The sequence below is a fragment of the Podarcis raffonei genome, chromosome 5, assembly GCF_027172205.1.
Source record: "Podarcis raffonei isolate rPodRaf1 chromosome 5, rPodRaf1.pri, whole genome shotgun sequence".
NCBI classification, from domain to species: domain Eukaryota; kingdom Metazoa; phylum Chordata; class Lepidosauria; order Squamata; family Lacertidae; genus Podarcis; species Podarcis raffonei.
This window is the reverse complement of record NC_070606.1, coordinates 59,968,664-59,989,344: the sequence shown is the minus strand read 5'-3', so window position 1 is coordinate 59,989,344 and position 20,681 is coordinate 59,968,664. Positions and strand designations below refer to the sequence as shown.

Sequence of the window (20,681 nt, the reverse complement as noted above, 5' to 3'; positions counted from 1 at the left end):
CACACACACAAACCATTTGCATGGCAATGCCCATCAACTTTGGGGGAGTCTGCCCCCTTCAAATATTTTATTGGGGGGCCAGAGGGACTTCGGCCCCTAGGAATTGGCTCCTATGCTCCCCTTTTTTGTTTCCCCATAATAGTTCAACTTCCACTGTCCACACCTTTCTGTGCCACATGTGTGTCATCCTCTCTATGACGTCATCCAGGAGCCATCTCCCCCAGCTGGCAAAAAGGATGTGCTGTGTTTCTATGGCAACACTTCTGCCTTTGGATGTATGAATTAAAAAAAAAATCACACTCACACATTCACTGTGGTCTGCCACTCCTTTCTTGGAGCAGAAGTAGAGGGCTTAACAGCTTTGCTATTGAATCCTTCAATTCTTTTTCTGCAGAGGGGGAAACGGCACCCACATAAACATTGTGCCCTCTGTATTCACATCTTAGCTGCTCTCTCTTTTCTTTAGCACAGTGGTGATGACACCTCAGGAAACAAAATCAGCTGCTGCATTTGAGCTTGTCCTCAACACAGGCAGAACTGTGCAGGAAAAGGACATCATTGAACTTCAAGCCTATACCCCCACTACTGGGCTTCCCAAAAGCAAACATCTCTGTAAATAACATTGAATGACTGACGGTGCCCCCAGACTCCAATTCCAAGGAGAATCTATACTGCCTCCTTAAGGCGCTGTTTTAGGGGAGGAGAGCTTTCCAGCAGATCTGGCAATAGCATGCAAGCTCATGAATATTCAGTCAGCGGATTAGAAGCCTGTATTGGGTCTACAGGAAGCAGAGAAGTGCAAATGAGGATATCGAGCTTCTTGTTACAAAGTGGGCCACATAAGTCAATACACCCTACACAAGCTAGCTGAGGCTTTTCCCAGTGACATGAGAGTTGTTGTTTTCTATGGAGATCCCAGGGCTCTCATACTTTCTGCAGGCAAGGCTTACCTGTATGCTCTGTTGTTGAAATGTGTTCGATCCTCCCAGTTGTGCACCCCAGGGAAATAGGCACCATCTGAAATTTGATATGTTTCTAGATTTTGGAGTCTCCCAGAACCTGACAGTGATCGGGTATAGGAGACTAGGTCCTAAATACAAATACACAAGCCCAACCTGATCTAATTGGTTGCATTCAACCTTGCATTCAACTTCCTTATTTGCTTGCATTCAACTTTCTTATTTGTTCTGCTAACAGAGTGCTGTAGAGCATGGATGGGGAGCTTGTGGCCCTCCAGGAATTGTGGGGCCCAACAACTCCCATTAGCCCCAGTCAGCATGGCCAACAGTCAGAGGCGATGGGAGTTGGAGTCCAGCAACATGCGCACCACACCTGCATTTTGCTGAAGTAGATCATCTGGCAACATCTCATTCCGTGGTTTCCTAGAAACACCCCAACCCAACCTTTTCCAAAGCTGGAATGGAAGAATGAGTGGAGCATTTGTTCACCCACACCTAATTACTAATTTCCCCCTCGAGCCTTAGATCAGATACAATCAGTTTTGACAGAGTATGATCTCTGAGTCTGTGAAACATGATTGCATTAAATGAAAAGAGCAGGATAGCCAGCAATGAATCTTCCCTGAGAAAAAGGTCTTCTGGGCTCTCCCAGGCCTATGTGTGCCCTTGCTCCTGCCCAGAGCTATCACTCCACTGCATTGCTCCATCTATCACTTACCCCAGGCACAGAGAAGCAAGCAAGAGTCAGGCCTTGTATAGGGCTGGGATGGAGCCAGTGAAGCTGTTTTGTGCATTATTGATTCCACTACTGTGCCCTGGGCTCATCACTTATCAAGACACACAGGGCAGCAGGGTGATGTGAAAATGAGCCACAAACAGATGAGGGACCCTCCCTACCCTAACACAACAGTCCATTGCGAGACCCATTCATCAGAGGGAACAGAAGGAGTCTTGGTCAAGCCTCCAGAGACAGATTGACCAAGGCACTCATTCAACTATTGCTCGCAAGTTCCTCTCCCCACTCCCCATCCATCTGCTAGACAGATATGGAGGCCCATGACAAAGACTCACACTGTACCAGTGTCAGGCACTGTCTTTAAAGGATGCTCCTGACTGGCACATCTCACAAGCAATGCCTAATGACCCCCTTCTGTTCAGGGCTGCCAAGTTGCCCAGAGAGTGGGAATGAGCTGAGGGGCTGAGCAAAGACAAAGGCAAATTTCCACTGCCTTCTGTAATCAGCAATGTGGATTCCATCTGACACGATCTAATTTCCTTCCTGATACCTTCAAGACAGCAAATCCATCTATGTACCTTTCCTAAAAGCCAGGACAGAGGACATGATGGTTGAAGATAAGTGTAAATGTCTCGAATAGTTTGTGGAAGGAAAGGAGCGATGTAATTATCTGAGGTGAGATGATCCACCGAGCTTAAAGTATGGAGTTCAGAATGCAAGTAGGCACCATAGCCAGAAACGATAACTTGTGAAAACAGTCTCAACCGTGCTTTTGCAATGCTAGTAGAAGAAATTCAGGTAGCTGGAGAGAAAGAGACAAGAGTTGAAAGTGGTTTGAGATAGAGACATCAGCACCTATAGCTTACATGCTTATTTCCTTTGTTCCATTTGTCCCATGAGTTGATTAAATCTTGCAAATGTTTTTAATTGTTTCAAAAACCTGCAAAGCCTGTTTGAACAAAAGCACTAGTAGGGGTGAAACATAAACCTTTAAACTTGTATACCAGAGGCAAAAGAGAGCTGAGTGTACAGAATTAAGCATTGCTCTCTCTTTTAAGTTGAATTCAGCTCTTGGGAGGGGTGTGTTGAAATAATCATTTATTACCAGCCTCTCAAACTGGTCCCAGCACATTAACTGGAAGTGATTTCAGTGTTTGGGCTCCTGGTATAAGTGAATGCTTGTTTATTTATTTTATTTTGCTTTTTTAAAAACCCCTTTCCTCTAAAGAGCTCAAGGGGCATACCATGGCTCTTCTCTGTATTAACTCCGTATTAACACAACATTCCTGTGAGGCAGGTTAAGCTGAGAGATGGTGAATAAGGATTCATGTTTCAGGTTTAGCTGGTCTGAGGTTTGGGATGTTTTAAAAATTAAGTAATTAAAATTAAAATTAAGTTTGAATTGTATCCTGTTTCTTTAACTCCTTTAAAAAAGGTCTTTTCTCAACATTACTAGTAGCTGTGCCACACACCCTTGTTATCACCAACACACACTTTCAACAAAAATAAATATATAAAAAACATAATGGAGGCACCCTCAGTCGAACCACTGGCACCTTTTAGACTATGTAATTGTCCGAGCTGAAAATCACTGTGACATGTTCCTTACCAGAGCTATGCAGTGCCAACAATTGCTGGACAGATCACCGATTAATACACTCCATAATGGCTATCAAGCTTATACCTCAATGTAGGCTTCAGGGAATGAAACCAAGGTGCAAAATGAACACTCAAGCCCTTCAAGATCCTTTTAAGTGGGATTGCTTCCAAAAGACTCTTAAGGACCCTGACAACACTGGACCAAGCTAAAATCATCCATTTTTGCAGCCGGTGAACAAACTTGGATACCAAACCAGGAAACACCAGGACTGGTTTGATGAGAATGACAGTGAGATTGAATGCATTATTGAGGAGAAAATGAAGGCCTTTCAGATCTAGCAAAGAGATAGAAACTGCACCACTAAGAAAAAAACCTATGCCAGCTCTAAGGCTGAGGTTCAAAGAACCAGAGAACTAAAGAACACCTGGTGGATCACCAAAGAGAAGAAGAAGAAGCCACACCCTAAGAACGTTCAGAGAATTTGGGAAATGTGTTTGCTTGCTTGCTTTTCTGCTTTATTAAGAGATTTTTTACCATGTCCTTCAACAAGCCCCCAGGGTTGCTGACAAGGAATCAACAATCAATAATCAATTAAAATATGCAAATAACAAGAGTGGTAGGGAACATCAGGCCAGGGCTTTGAAAGTGGCCTTCTTTCCAGGTTTCTCTCTCAGGCCTTCTGGGATTTTCCCAAACCAGATCCCCCTCCCCAGGCCACACTCTCCTTCACCAGACCTTTTCTGTGGCCCCCGAGTGATTTTGCCTTGCTTTCCTGACCCTTGAGCATCTTGGTTGCCCTTCTCTGTACACATACCAGCTTGTCAATATCCTTCTTAAATGGTGGAGCTCAGAAATGGGCACAGTGTTCCAAGTGTGGTCTGAATGTGCATGGCTGAGACTGCCTGTATTAAACATACTACGAAATGTCCCTGGAAAAGTACTGATGAAGTTCAGCAATTGTGTTTTTTCAGGGCTTTGGGGCGGGAAAGGCATAAGACCATTTAATCCAAACAGACCATCTCTCCCACCCCTCTTCACAAACTCACCAGTATCAAATTTGGAAACTGGACTCTGTCTAACCCTAATTTTTTTCTGCAGCCCCAGCAATGCAGTACAATTCACTCCTTGCCAACAAGATACATTATTGCACACTCATTTTGCCAGAAGTTTATTTTGATGATTACTGAGCTTTTGCTTGGCATATAAGGAGCTTCTTTGTAACAGTCCTGCACCACAGGGGATTGGACTAGATGACCCTTTGGTCCCCTTCCAACTCTATTTTGGTCCCCTTCCAACTCTATTTTGGTCCCCTTCCAACTCTATATTCATTTGGTATAAGCACTGTATGAGTCTAGCAGCAGTCTTGTGGGTTGTGGGTAGACAGGTCAGCTGAGACATCCCCTCTCCACTCATAAGACAGGGACATGCCTATGATAAAACTAAGAAGCTGTGTTGCCTTTAATCTCTGTGCTTCGGCTTCTTCCTGAATGGCTGGATCATTCTCAAGCCAGGGAGCTGGAATTTGTCACCCCATATGTACTGGGGGAGAGGGTGTTCACAGGTTGTTGGGTTTCGACAGTGCTGAGCTATTTTTAGACCTGGTGCTGTTCTGACTCAGTGGAGTGTTTATGCAGGATGTGTTCCGTAATCCCAGCCGATAATATATACAGAGATTCCAGAATTGCAGCATAATCCATCCCAGGTTTTATATTGCTCTGAGAGATAAGGGGGTACTTAGGGAAATAGCTAGCAGTTAGTTAAAATATATTGTGCTGTACAGTGTATAATTAAACGTGTCTGCCTGTTTGGCCTCAAAAGCATATTGTCGCTTCTGCTTCTCTCTCTCTCTCTCTCTCTCTCTCTCTCTCTCTCTCTCTCTCTCTCTCTCCTTTCAAAGAGCTCCCTATCTTCTGGGACACAGAAGCACATGGATGCTCTTCAAAGCAGGTGGAGAGGGAAGGAGCGAAGGAAGAATGTGCTGAGGCTAGAGAAGTCTCAGAACTTACTAAATTGCTCCCAGCACAGCTTCGCAGGCCCTAAAGGAACAGAGATGACATCATTCTTCCCTTACTAGAGCAACAAAAACACACCTTAGAAGTTCCTGGCCGTGGTCACTGTCATCAAGCACCTTACTAGTCATACCTGATGGTCACTCCACCGGTTACATGTTTTGCCCCTTACGGGGAAGGCTTCTGCTTATGTAACTGCATGGCATCTCCATCTAGATGGCCACATACAATGATCGTCTCTTCTTTTCATGCACAGTCTCAGAAGATGTGGTTCCCTGTGTCTTCCCAGCATGCACATAGTACACACCTGCTGCATAGTACACGCCATACATTTAATGCACACACCCCTCCCACCGAAAAAGAATCTTGGGAAGTTTACCCATCATAGAGTAGCAACCTCCAGCACCTTTAACAAACTACAGTTCTCTTTTGGGGGGAGGAAATGTGCTTTTAATGCATGGTGTGTACACAGCCACAGTGAAAAGGAGGGCGGGCGGCTCTATTTGTCACACCTGATGATGTACATACATTTCCCCATGCTCCCCCATCCAAACAATTCTGTGTCGAGAAAATATAACACGTCTCCTAATCTGGAGCGAAGGGGAGTCTATGCTTCCATGAAGAATTGCTGGCAAGAGACTGCTCTTTTTTGTACCCTGTGAGCTGGCTTTGAAAACACCTGGCAGATGGTGCTCCTTCCCAGGTGTCCCTGCCTAATTTACTTTTGCCAAGACAGCCACATCAAGGAGAATTAACCCATGCATTAAGGAAGCTCTGCACCTGGAGGGAAGCCAAGCTGCAGATCTAAGTGTTTCTCTATGGGGTAGTAATGCCTATCCCTCTCAGACAAGAATAGAGTCACTTTTCCCCATTGAGGGCCATATTCCCTTTGAAGTAACCTGCTGGGGGGGGGGCACATACTAGTGGTGAGCAGGCCAGAGCCCAAAGTGTGAACCTTCTCTTCTCTCTCTCTCTCTCTCTCTCTCTCTCTCTCTCTCTCTCTCTCCTTTCCCTGCTTCCTCCCCCATGCAAAACATAGTCAAGAAGAATTGCACACAATTAATTAAGGGAAAGACTGAAAGTGGCCCCAAGGCTGCAGGTTTCCCACCCCTGCTCTCAGAACCTTCAATTCTCCACTGTTTAGGGACTATTTTCTTAGACCACGGCATGGAGATAATGGCCATTTCGCTCTTTGTTGTGGAATGGGAAAATCCTGCACAGCAGGAAAAACAGAATAGCTGCGCATATTACTCTGCAACGTATGATTAGCAGGGCAGGGTACCTGCCACTGTGTTTGCATGAATGCCTTCGGGAAACAGGGAAGGTAGGGGGCCATGGTATGCACAAGGGCGCAGAAGGGGTAAGTAAGTAGGTGTGCCCTAAAATACAGCACAGTGTGTACAGTACATTGCCCCCTCTCCCCGCCCCTCTCTCTGAGATGCAGGGCTGGGAAAACTTCAGCTAATGAACTTCTGCCTGCCATGTAGCTAGTAAAAGCAAATGATCTGGCAGTAATATGGCGTTTGAGTTGGATCATAGGGAAAATCAACCCCTATTTCAATCACTCTAGTGATCACTGAATCTGGATCAGCTCCAAGGTTGGGGCAGGGAGGCTTCATGCAAGTGGACCTTAGTGGACCCCTTTAACTATGGGTTGCAAGGGCCCCTGCCCATGGTTCACCCTCTCCTCTCACAGGCAGCCCAGTAGCCATAGGGGGGAAGCACATTAGTGTGCAGCTGCTGCTGCTGTTCTATTTATGTATGCATTTATAATAACTGCCTACTCATAAAAATATTGTGACAGTGTACAAAAAAAACCATTCAAACATCATAAAACCATAGCATGAAAAAGTAAGAAGCAAATGACCAGCACTGAATCAAAGTCGTTCTCTAAAAACAGTGGGCAAAAAATTGTTTTCTGCATGTGACACCATATCAGAACTGTGGGTGCCTGGTTGATTTCAGCAGGGAAAGTGTTCCAGGTGACTTGTGTAGTTTTCCTTCTCACAGAGCTACAATTCCCAGCATCCTTAACAAACCACAGTTCCCTCCTTTGGGGGGAGGTCATGTGCTTCAAATGTATGGTGTGGGTCTGACCAAAGTTTGTGGCTGTTTCTCTACTGCTCCTCCTCAAAATTGCCAGTGTCTTCACTTGTCCACCCTCTGCAGGAGAAGACAGGTAAGTGGAGGCAAGGTGGAGAAAGAGCAGAGTAGCAGGACATGATCCACATGGTCATCGGCCTTCTACCGAGGTGAAGGAGAGGTTAAATGTACAGATGGCAACAGCCACTCCTTCTCTTCAAGGGGAGTCAGTCAACAGGTGCTCACCATGTTGATCTCTGGTGCCAAGCCAGCACTGTATTATGAATATGAGGGATAAGGAACCTGCAGCCCTCTGGATGTTGCTGGACTATGGCTCCCAACCCCTCTGACCTCTGATTCTGCTGGCTGGGGCTGGTGGGAGTTGGGGTCCAACAACATCTGGAAGGCTACAGGGTCCCCAACCCTGTGGAAGGGCTTAGCATTCTCCCCAAACTGGTACAGTGGTACCTCGGGTTACATACGCTTCAGGTTACATACGCTTCAGGTTGCAGACTCCGCTAACCCAGAAATAGCACCTCGGGTTAAGAACTTTGCTTCAGGATGAGAACAGAAATCGTGCTCTGGTGGTGCGGCAGCAGTGGGAGGCCCCATTAGCTAATGTGGTGCTTCAGGTTAAGAACAGTTTCAAGTTAAGAACAGACCTCCAGAACGAATTAAGTTCTTAACCCGAGGTATGACTGTACTGGTAAATCTGAGTCTAGGCTGTCCCACTGCAGCGTGAGAGCTCACATTACTGAATGTTCTTCCATACAAAGCGAAGCAAAATTCCCCACATATATAAAACTTTTTTAAAAAGGAAGAATTGTTTTTGTAACCTAGGTTTCTCTCAGATATGCTGGTTTTATATGGGTTAGTTTAATTTGTTGTTGGGGGCTATTCCATTGCGTGGGCCAACTGTCTATGTAGACATCAAATCCATTAACCCAAAATGGTTGGGATGAAGGAAACCTGGAATTTCATCTCATGCATTAAAGCAGGATTCTGTATACTTAAGCATCTCTACACCATGGTCAGAGGCAGTATGATCCTAAATACCGAATGCTGGAAACCACAGCAGAGGAAAGTGCTCTTGTGCTCAGGTCCTGCTTGCAGGTTTCCCCCAGCCACCTGGTTGGCCACTGCGAAGGCAGGATGCTAGACTAGATGGGTCATTGGCCTGATCCAGCAGGTTCTTCTTATATTGCTTAGGTGTCCCACATGAAACAGGGCACAACTCATTCATTGCTTTTCAGTTCCCTGTAGATCAACGCTCATTTGAAGCCTGCTTTATTTGTCCAATTGCAGTGAAACCAAAAGCACAAAAGAATGGGAAAGTTAAGGATGATACTGGCTATTAGCTTTAAAAAATCCCACAGCACTATCCAGGCCTGGACCATCACCGTCAGCTTTCTTCTTCTTCTTGCATGTTATGAAGACCAAAAGGAAGGCATCTGAAAGCCCTCATCCTGCTCACACTCCCCTCCCTGTTAGCTTTCATCACAATCTGCAGCTGCTTCCCCAGTTCATTAAACCCATTATGGCCAGGCTGTCATCATCTGCCTGCTCAAGCCCTCTTCAAAGTAACAGAGAGAACAAGTGGTTTAGCTAGGAGCCTGTCAGCTGCACTCCAAAGCAAGGATGGGGAGGAAGCAAACTCCGACTGGATCATTAGGATGGAGACTGACAGCAGCCAAGCCAGGTGACTGCAGAAGCTACTGGAGATATGCGCTGACCTTTCTATAAAGGCACCAGGTGCGTGTGGAAGGAGAAACTCCAGAGAACTGTTTCTAAGGGTACCTTTGTGCGTGGGAGATACTCTCTGATGCATGACCTTTTGGTGGATAGTCTAAAGCAGGTTTCATCTCCTTTGCCTCCCCTCCCCTCCCACACTTGAGGTCCTCCAAGGAGACAAAGGGCAAAAATCATAATTCACCGAGAAGGGAGAGGGTGGTAGGGGCAGCTACTATTTGTGAGTAAGGGTGGACAGCCGTGCAGACCAACTGGAGCACCAAGCACTTGGCTTAAAACTGCTCTTCTCCCTGAAGCATGAATGAACCTAACTGAATCAGGACCAGGAAGCACCCAGTCCTTTGTTTGTTTGTTTGTTTGTTTGTTTGTTTGTTTGTTTTCCATCCTGAAGTCCTGGTACAGATGCAAAACTTTATCTGGCCAGCAGGATCAGAACCATCAACAAATTATACAGCCAGACTCCAACAAACACTCTCTGTTCAGGAAGAGACTGCAGGTATATGAAGTCAGTTGTTGCCTACATTTCCCACTTGGCCATATAGGATGGTGCCATGGGGCTACACAACTTGCAGCTTCTTAAGCTTGGTGGCATTTTCACTAGCCAGCAGCAATAATCCAGATCTTACTCTTTTTTGCATATTAATTTTCAAATTCCTCTTGACTGAAGGGCCGAGTTTTTGGGTTTTTTGGCAAAGTCTGGTCTGCGAAGACCGAACATAAAACTTTCAAGCTGCCAGAGCTAGCTACTTATTACTATGCATCTTGTTTACACATCATATCTATTCCAGTCTGGTCAGAATCTGAGCTGACCAATGGCCAGCCCCTTCGGCATAGAATAGGAAGGCAGAAATGAGGTGAACGAAGGATAGGAGCAATGAAGGATAGGACAGAGCCAGATAGATAAAACATGGCTGCGATCCTGCACCTTTCTTTGTGAATGGAACAGAGAGCCTGCAGGATCAGGGCAAAGCTCCATCTAGTCCAGCATCCTCTTCTCACAGTGGCCAACCAGTTGCCTGTGGGAAACCAGTAGGGCAGGATTTGAGCCCAACAGCCCCCTCCCCTCCTGGGGTTTCCAGCAACTGGTATTCAGAAGCATGGAGGCAGAGTAAAGTTATCTTGGCTTGTTGTTACTGATAGCATCATCCTCCATGAATTTTTCCAGTCCTCCTTTAAAGTCCAATAGTAGTTTAAAGAGAGTGCACTGGCTGGATTTCTCATAAAGGGAACCACCAGTTCTCAAACCAGGCACCTTTACACTCAGAGCTTTGTTATTGCACCAGCCACAACTCCCCTTGTCCCAACAGCTTGCTCCTCTTCCTGACCCTGGTGCACAGCTGCTCTCAGTAAAAGCAGAGCTATGCATGGAGGTTTGGGCAAGAGGTGGCTGTGGGCAGGACTAGCTCAATACATTTGGCTTCCAGGTGGAACAGCATATGGCACCCATACCCACCCACAAATAGCACCCACAAGGCTAGTCTATCTTGGCACACCCAAAAAAACACACCCACAAACAAAGGCAACAGGACAAAAAACAATACAGTGGTACCTCAGGTTAAGTACTTAGTTCGTTCCGGAGGTCTGTTCTTAAACTGAAACTGTTCTTAACCTGAGGTACCACTTTAGCTAATGGGGCCTCCGGTTGCTGCCACGCCGCTGGAGCACGATTTCTGTTCTCATCCTGAAGCATGTAGGGGAAAACTTTGTTACTTTTGCACTCCTTAGCGTAACTTATTTTGGCCCCAAAACATAGAATTCTACTGGGACTCTTGGCTCAGATGATTCAGCAAAGAATTATGGGATATTTTAAAAGTATTTCAGAGCAGCCTTTCCTCAGCTTGGGTCCCCAGATGTTGTTGGACTACAATTCCTATCGTCCCTGACCAATGAGCCATGCTGGCTGGGGCCGATGGGAGTTGTAGTCCAACAACATCTGGGGAAAAGCTGCTCTAAAAGACTTCTTTTAGGAACCTGGCATGATGGTGTGAGAAAAGAAAGTGGAAAACAGACAAGTGACTACTAGCCATGGAAATGATGAACGACAACCTGGTCGGAGGCAGGATGCTGGGATTCCCAAGTTGGAGAGAGTGCTGCTGCACCTACACCTGGCTTGCAGACTTCCCACAGGCATTGTAGATGCTGGACCAAAGAGGCCCTTGGTCTGATCCCTCAGGGCTCTTCTTATGTTCTTACACACAAGAGGAGTTTGATTGCTCAGGTGCCTGGCTGTATATTCCTGCTGCCATCGCCAGCCCTCACACCCGGTATCCTTGTCTTCTGTGACCCCGCATGCAATTTCCCATGTCATAGGATCACAGAACTGAAGAGTTGGAAGGCACCCTGAACATCATCTAGTCCAACCCCCTGCAATGCAGGAATATGCAGTTGTCCCACATGGGAATCAAACCTGCAACCTTGGCATTATCGGCACCATGCTCTAACCAACTAATCTATCTTATATTCTTATATGTGCACTCTGACTTATATTGCCTGACTTGCCACTGCAACTCCTGAGCTGTTCCCAGTACATCTTCTGCTGGACCAGAGAGAAATTTGCCGAGGTTACTGCCATTGCTTCCAGAAGAAGCCAGAGACCTACAAGTGATGGAGGGCAAACTTGAGTCTGCACAAGAGGGTAGTCAAGGGGCCTTCATTGAAGCACAGCCACTAATCCCCCCAAAAGGGAGCTTTGGAGGAGCTTGCTGGACTGTGGATCTGATTCTCCCAGCACACCTTCTGGGATTCCCTTCTGTACAAAGAGCTGTTCTGTTCATATTTCATATCCTCCCTGTCAGCCAGCCAGCTCTGACAAACAGGGAGAGCATTATGAATGCAGCTGGAGGAGGGCAGCCGACACCCCAACGGGCTAGGAAAGATCCTTGCTGCTCAAAGCCTTCTTCCTTGACCTTGTTCCAAGGGAAGGGACTCAGTCCTGGGTGGGCAGAAGGGAATGCGGTAGGCAGCATCTCTGCAGTGCTTCCACCAGCCAGGAAGGATTTATTAGTATGGGAAGCGTGAGTTGCAGCAGCAGCAGCAGCAGCAGCATGGCACAGCACTAACTGGGCCGCCTCCAGATGCATTTCACTCCCCTCTCACTGGCCAGGCTGAGCCTCGGCCAAGGACACATTCCGCAGCTTAGGGGACAAGAGCGCAAGTGTGTGGCATGGAGGAAAGGAAGGCCTGTGAGCTAGGAGAAGTGGGATTGGCACATAGGCACGAGTCAAAGGGCTCTGTGAGGAGCACTTAAGAGGCGCCCAGCCACATGCGGTTGTGCCACTGATCAATGCCAGGAGGGCAGAATTTATCAGTGCCCCCCTGCCAGACCCACAGAGGTTGCTTCTGGTCTGCAGCTCACATTCATGATCTCTAATAGTAATACCTAGCTTTGGACACATGAGGTGCCCTAGAGTGACTGTGACAACCCAGTCAGATGGGTTGAGTACAAATAAATTATTATTATTATTATTATTATTATTATTATTATTATTATTATTACCCATCTTATTGCTGTGATTGTAACTTGTTTTGAACTGCTTTTAATATTGTGCTTTAATTGTTGTAACCCAACCTGGGATCTTAGGCTGGAGGGTGGATAATTAACAACCACCACCACCAAATAAGCAGAAAGGCAGTTTTCTGCCACACAGTTCCCTGTCATCACTTTTAGCTTTAAATGTCAGAATTCTATCCCCCCCCCAAATGCACCTCTGTAGAACCTGACCCTGCTATATCACCTGTTCCTTTCTTTCCAAGGGTACTTGGAACTATGCCTGCAATGTCTTTCTTTCCTCCCACCTTCTGCGTAGCTTCCCTGCCTTGCCAAAGGGATTTCGCCATCATTCTAGCTGAACTCCCCCCGCCGCCGCCCCTCTCCTTACAGCCGCCTTCCGCTTTCTCCATTGCTGCCTGCAGCTCTAAAGCACTCAGTTGTAGCCAACAGCCTCAATAAATCTTAAGCAGCAGAGAGCAAATGACAAGGACGTGGAGGCATCAGAGCCTGCGGCATGAAACAAAACAGGCTGGGGGCTGGAGAAAGAGTCCTCTAGCGGCCTGCGAGGGGGTTATTCGCCCAGGAGGAGGAGAAGCCAAGGCTGTATTCTGAAGTCGGCAGGGGCAGCGAAACAGTACCTGCTCAGAGGTGATGCTATTTCAGTACCTGTGAAGCTAGAGATGTCCCTGTCTCAGCCGAGGGTCTCGCCGCATTCTCAGACGAGCTTCCAGCCCCCATTGGCCAGCTGCAAGCACAGTCCCTGTTTCTCTTCCTGCCTCCACTGCCTGGCTGAGATAGTCTGCTGACCCCGGCATGTCACTGACAGGCACAGGTGCTCCCAGGCCCAGCCAGCCTGGTCATGCATCCACCCCGGCCAGCTCCTCCTCCAGGGCTAGTGTCAGGATTCAAGGCATTGCTGGAGCTCCAACACAACAGAGAGGGAGAGCTGTCAGAGAAGCACAGAATCCTGTGCTCTGTTTGGATCAGAGCCTCCACCCCAAGAGGTTGCCGTTGATATGTGTGGAGGGGAGAGTTGAGAATTACAGTGGTACCTCTGGTTACAGACGCTTCAGGTTACAGGCGCTTCAGGTTACAGACTCCGCTAACCCAGAAATAGTATCTCGGGTTAAGAACTTTATTTCAGGATGAGAACAGAAATCGCGCAGCATCAGGAGGCCCCATTAGCTAAAGTGGTCCTTCAGGTTAAGAACAGTTTCAGGTTAAGAATGGACCTCCAGAACAAATTAAGTTCTTAACCTGAGGTCAGAAGGTCGGCGGTTTGAATCCCCGCGACGAGGTGAGCTCCCGTTGCCCGGTCCCTGCTCCTGCCAGCCTAGCAGTTTGAAAGCATGCCAAAGTACAAATAGATAAATAGGTACCGCTCCAGCAGGAAGGTAAACGGCATTTGGGGGATAACTGGCCTCCTCAAATATTTTATTGGGGGGTGAAGGGGCCTCAGCCCCTAGGAGTTGGCTCCTATGCCTTTGTGTAAGCTTTGTCCAAGCAAATCTGGATGATTGTTCAATAAAGAGGTCATTTGGATGATCCCAGTGTTAACTGGTGCATGAGACACAAAACCCCCATTATAGTACCAACTTGCTGGCACCTGGTTTCTTGGAACAATTGAAAGTGCTGTCTCCGGTGTTTAAATGGCCTGGTTATTAGGTCTTTATTCAGCTCTGTTTTGTTTTGCTGCAGGTGGGGGTGCCTTGTTGTGTTATTTTGCTCTTTATCCGTTTTGCTCTTATGCCAACTTGCGGGCCCATTTGGATGGGAAAGTGGTATATAAAAGTGGGAAAGAGGCCCTACTTGATCAGGTGGGGGCAAGTGGCCAGAGCATGCTGAGCCCTTGTGTCTTTCTTCCCAAAGGTCAAGGAGTGCCGGGAGATCAGAGGGTGTGCAGTAATGAAGGTGTCTTGACAGACAGGGCAGATGGGCCAACTGGCTCTGAGCCCAGCCCAGACAGGCCTTTCATAATCCCCCTGATCCCCAGAAAGGTGGCTCTGTAGTCTTTGGACTTCATTCCTGCCAGCCTCTGGGGTCCTCCAGATGACCTCTTTATCCAGCACCCATGCAAAGCTTACCTGGAGGTTACATGCTTGCACAAAGCTTTCATGTCCTGTCTTAACTAAGCATTCTTTCTGATCTGTTTAGATGACAATGAGCATTCATCCTGATTTGCTTGTGGGGTGTCATTTGTTCATTTGTTCACCCCACACTTTTCAATGCATTTCCCTGTCCCTTTCCAAATCTCAGAAAACCAATGTTGTTGTTTTAAGTGGATTTGCTGCACTAGAGTGACAAAACACTTTTAATCCACTTTCATTGCACAAACCTACGTATGAATCCCTCCTGCAAAATATTGACAGTCCAAAGGCACCTGCTGCAGTGATTCCAGGGACCTCAGGAAGGTGGGTGGTGGAGCTCAGGGGCATAATTCATGCATTCATTCAGTTAGAATGGATTGAAGCTCAGGGCAACCTGAGACAAGCAAGTCTTATGGAGCAAAGACATAGGGACCAACTGGAGCCTGATTGAGATGAGAGTCCCATTTGCCTCTGGAAGAAGGAGAGGTGCCCCCGTCCAAGAGAAAGGGGATTTTGTGTGTGTGTTACCCCTCTCACACTCCAGGATATTTGCAAACCCAAGACCAGGTTTGCATTCCACCTTTGGCCTATGGGACTGGCAAGGCTTCCCTAGCAGAGCAGCAAAGCCAGACTGTGGATCAACATTGATAATGGGGTTGAACTGAAGGGCAGAGAGGGTGCTGTGCCGTCAGGAGGATTGCAGATAAGTCAGGGGACATTCTCCCCTTTGAGTGACCCCCCCCAATGCTGCCAGTGGGACACTAGAGGGCGCTGTACTACTTCCTTGTGGAAAAGTAAGATGCTCATAAAAAAGCCCTTAAGGAAAGGTGACATTGGGGAATCTAACCATAGTGAACCATATTCTCATTTGGAGGTTTTCTTCTTGCAGCACTCTGAATCACCATCATCAATCCACCCTTTATCACTGTGCACAGATCTCTTGAATATTCCATGGAACTTGCTCATCATCCTCTCTCCCTTTCTCCGGGACACCCCTTCATGTTATACTCTGGATATGCCAAAACATTAGTATTATACTACAGCCGGAACCAAGCTCATAAACCCTTGGCCTCCCCTGATTTTGTAGATTCCCTCATTCAAATGAAGAGGGGGAAGCAATTCCTTTCTCCCACAGGAAGTGAACATAAGAACACAGGAAAAGCCCATCTGGTCCAGCATCCCCTTTCCCAATGTGATGCCCAAGGGAAGCCCATCAGGAGAGCATGCCTGCAAGAGCCCTCCTCTCCTGCCTGTGATTCCCTGGCAGCAACAGGTATTAAGAAGCATGGTGCCTCTGATCCTGGAGACATTGCATAGCTAGATGTCCTGGTTCCAGACAGGATAGGCGGCTATTGCGACTTTGATGGAGGTCAGCTCTCTTTCTATAACGCAAGCTCAAAGCAGTTGTTGTACACCTTCAAAACAAAATTCACCCAGCCGCTACTACCAGGTTTCATGGATTGGTGTGGTGGTCTCACCTTGACAACAGGACTGCAGGTGCCAAGTGCCGTGAAAACGCTGCAGAAGAGCGAAAATGGATTAAGCGGTTCAGCCAGCAGCCTAACCAATGTTGCCCAGTGATATTTTCACTTCATGTAAACTGCTTTTTCTTCAAAGAGCTTTTGAGCAATGCTTTAATGTGTTCCTGCTACTTCTGAGGCCTAAGCACCACTAGTGGGGCTAAACCAAAATGTTAGCAGGAGTGTACTGTGAATCTGCAGTGTAATAGGAAAATAGACTGATCTTTTTTAAAAAAGATAATTGGGTATTTGAGGCTGTAGCTATCTACTACTGTTAGACTAAGTTTGACTACTTGTCTTACGGATTCTTGACTAGCAGCAGTTATGGATAGTCCTATCCTCTGTTCATTTGCCTAATCCCCTTTTAAAAGCTGTCTTCATCCCTAGAGGCTGGCACCCTACGACATGGGTCATCTCATTCAGCTACATAGCTGGAATTAAAAACATAACAAGTTTTTTTTCTGGGTGCATGAAGGAGGGAGAGCCAGATTTGGGAAAGGGGAGTGCAGAGAAGACCCTTCTCCCCATTGCAAGCTAAGGCTGCAGCATGGGGGGTGGAGAAGGGTTGGCAGGAAGCAGCGCCAGAGGGAAGCAGTCGAGTTTGGCCATGCTGTTCACAGTCAGTAACATTAATTGGTATCTTGTGGCTGGCTGAGCTGCAGGCACATGTGGTGTCTTTGCTGAAGCTCTCTGAGGAGACAGTAATTGCAGCAGCGACTCTCTCGGCCCGGCTGGGTTTTTGACAGACAGGGAGCAGATCGGCACTAATGAGGCTGGGGAGGAGCACCTCAGGCACAGCACCCTATGATAGAGAGGGAGAGGACAGGAAAACATACCTGGTGCCAGGAGGACACATTTCCTAGTGGGGAGATACCCCCATGCAGTTAGCTGCACGTCAGACAGAAATTCAGCACATGAAAATACAGATAAGGCTTCACCTGTTGAATTCCGCTGGTAAAAAAACACAGGATACCTGCTAGGAAAGCAAATGAGAACCCTTAGGTGGAGACTATATAGGAACACCCAGCTACTTCCCTTTTCCACAAACCAGTTGAACCACTATGTTATTGCTAAAAATGACTTTAAATCTCCATAAGACCCATCCCTCAACTGGACCAATCTGACCCAGTCCTTTCCCAAACCGTATTTGTCAAACATTTTTTAAATTTTAAAAAAAACCACCTTGCAATGAAGGAGTCTCCCAGTTGACCAATGCTTGCAGTCTCCTTTAAAGTAGGTCCCTCCTCCACTGTTTCTCCAAAACTCCTTCCCTTTACTCCCAGGCTCGGTCTCCTTCAAATTATCATCCAGCTCAAAGCAGCCTCTGATTTATTTGAAAGCAATTTTTGTGCTGTCCGCTTCCCATCATTTTCTCTTTAGTGATCTGGCCCAATTCTTTGGGCTTACCTCATAGGTCTTGCATTCCAACCCAATCATCTTCCCAACTCGGTTTCCTCTGAACTCTCTCCAGATTGTCAGCATCCTTATTAAAGGGAGGATCTCAATTCCCCAGCTCAGAGCCTGAGGGATGCTGAGTGGGGTGGAATAACAAGATCTTATATTTTAATACAGTGTTCCCACTAAAGCAACACAACGTGCCATTTGCTGTTTTGTTGAAGTATCTCTGTTCTGTTTGTGTGCTCTCTCTCTCTCTCTCTCTCTCTCTCTCTCTCTCTGTGTGTGTGTGTGTGTGTGTGTGTGTGTGTAGATAGCAAGTGTTAGTCACTCTTCACTCAGGATTTATTTATTTATCAATCACATTTACATCTCACCAAGGAGTTCAAAGCATACATGGTTCTCTTCTTCCCCATTTGACCATGACAATAACCCTGTGGGATAGGTTATGCAGAGAGACTGCGACTGGCCCAAAGTGACTGAGTGAGTTTCATGGCTGAGTGGGGATTTGAACCCTGGTCTACCAGGTCCTAGCCCAACATTTTAACCACTACACTACACCAGCTCTCAATCTCACAATGTTAAATGAAGGAACCCTTCAGAGGAACTCACTGAGAACTTACTGCCCTGGGGTTATTACTATCGCTGACAACCAACTCATAGGTCCAAACTGGTTGAGTAGATTCACACAAAGTTTGGGGGGGGAAGTGATTGTTTCATCATACACCCATGTAAGGTATTCAGTGACTTGGAGGAGAGGCAGTTCTTGAACAAGGGTGCCCAGAAACCAGATATGCCTAGTATCTTTTCTCCTGCACCAACCATAAACCTTCGCAGTCAGCTCTTTGCTTCTTGTCACCCAGCTAAATAACCAATGGGCCAGCCATCATTGTTCACTAGCCCTTACAACAGCCTTCCCTAACCTAGTTCCCTCTAGATCAGCGGTTCTCAACTTGTGGGTCCCCAGATGTTGTTGGACTACAACTCCCATCATCCCTGACCACTGGTCATGCCAGCTAGGAATGATGGGAGTTGTAGTCCAACAACATCTGGGGACCCACAGGTTGAGAACTGCTGCTCTAGATGTTTTGGACTTCAGTTCCCATTATCCATGAACATGGGCCATACTGGCTAGAGTTGATGGGAGTTCTAGTCCAAAACATCTAGGTTGGTGAAGCTTATCCTATAAAGGTGGATGTGTATTTGGCAGCTGGTTCTCCTGGCTGTCAAGGGGGTGCTCAACAGGTCCTAGACAGGACTGTATTTTCCCTAAAGCAGCAGCTTCTTATTTCTGAGGGTGCTCAATGTGGATCTAGTTTTGTCACTAACAGCCCAAGCAGCAGAACCAGGACCGGGTTGGAGAGAGAAGGTGACTTCCAGCAGCTCCCCTGGTGCCAGCTACAACTGATCCTTGAAAGGGACAGCTTGGTCAATTACCCCCCCCCACTCTGGCAATGTCCAGATTTACATTACTGTTATGTGTTATGCACAGGGTTGTCTGTCAAAACTCCAGGCTGTTCAAAGTACTTCTGCCTCTGGCCTGACCTTCTCAGCTAGGCCCTACCAAGCGGCTTTGCAAAAAAATGGTCATTCGGTCAAACATAAATAAGCCACTTAAGTTGTTTATCTTGTTCATTCTTGCAGTGGTGCAGCATCCGAGGGAATTGCTGAAGGCATAGGAAATTGTCCATGATAAAAACCACCTGGGTCCTGGAAATTCTAGGAGGAAAGATGTTGGACTCAGTAAGAAGGAGTATTATGTCACTGCCTGGGTAATAATAATAATAATAATAATTTATTATTTATACCCCGCCAATCTGGCTGAGTTTCCCCAGCCACTCTGGGTGGCTTCCAACAGAATATTAAAATACAATAAGCTGTTAAACATTAAAAGCTTCCCTAAACAAGGCTGCCTTCAGATGTCTTCTAAAAGTCTGGTAGTTGTTTTTCTCTTTGACATCTGGTGGGAGGGTGTTCCACAGGGCGAGTTCCACTACCGAGAAGGCCCTCTGCCTGGTTCCCTGTAACTTCGCTTCTTGCAGCAAGGGAACCGCCAGAAGGCCCTCGGCACTGGGCCTCAGCTTCCGGGCAGAACGATGGGGGTGGAGAGGCTCCTTCAGGTATACTAGACCGAAGCCGTTTAAGGCTTAAAGGTCAGCACCAACACTTTGAATTGTGCTTGGAAACGTACTAGGAGCCAGTGTAGGTCTTTCAAGACTGGTGTTATATGGTCTCGGCGGCCGCTCCCAGGCACCAGTCTAGCCGCATTCTGGATTAGTTGTAGTTTCCGGATCACCTTCAAAGGTAGCCCCACATAGAGCGCATTGCAGTAGTCCAAGCGAGAGATAACTAGAGCATGCACCAATCTGGTGAGACAATCTGCGGGCAGGTAGGGTCTTAGCCTGCGTACCAGGTGGAGCTGATAAACAGCTGCCCTGGACACAGAATTGACCTGCGCCTCCATGGACAGCTGTGAGTCCAGAATAATAATATAATAATAATAATTTATTATTTATACCCCGCCCATCTGGCTGGGCCTCCCCAGCCACTCTGGGCGGCTTCCATAAAAACCAAAAATACAGTAAAATATCACACGTTAAAAACTTCCCTGAACAGGGCTGCCTTAAGATGTCTTCTGAATGTCAGGTAGTTGTTTATCGCTTTGACATCTGCTGGAAGGGCGTTCCACAGGGCGGGCGCCACTACCGAGAAGGCCCTCTGCCTGGTTCCCTGTAGCTTTGCTTCTTGCAATGAGGGAACCGCCAGAAGGCCCTCAGCGCTGGACCTCAGCGTCCGGGCAGAATGATGGGGGTGGAGACGCTCCTTCAGGTATACTGGACCGAGGCCGTTTAGGGCTTTAAAGGTCAGCACCAACACTTTGAATTGTGCTCGGAAACGTACTGGGAGCCAATGTAGGTCTTTCAAGACCGGTGTTATATGGTCTCGGCGGCCGCCCCCAGTCACCAGTCTAGCTGGGGACTCAAAATCTGCACCGATTCAGAGTGGGCAGAATCTGATCTTGGCAACACAGGGCTGAACCACATGTCTATATCT

General features: G+C 47.1%; 1 protein-coding gene across 1 annotated transcript in view; it reads right to left on the bottom strand.

The window, feature by feature from the left end:
- The window catches only part of GOLGA7B (golgin A7 family member B), a 33,285-nt gene extending 19,833 nt beyond the window's left edge, over positions 1-13,452 (bottom strand). The window contains exon 1 of the mRNA XM_053389513.1: positions 13,292-13,452. Coding sequence (XP_053245488.1) covers positions 13,292-13,363 — 72 coding nt within the window. The 5' untranslated portion in view covers positions 13,364-13,452. The remainder of the gene's footprint in view (positions 1-13,291) is intronic.
- Between the last annotated feature and the right edge of the window lie 7,229 nt (positions 13,453-20,681).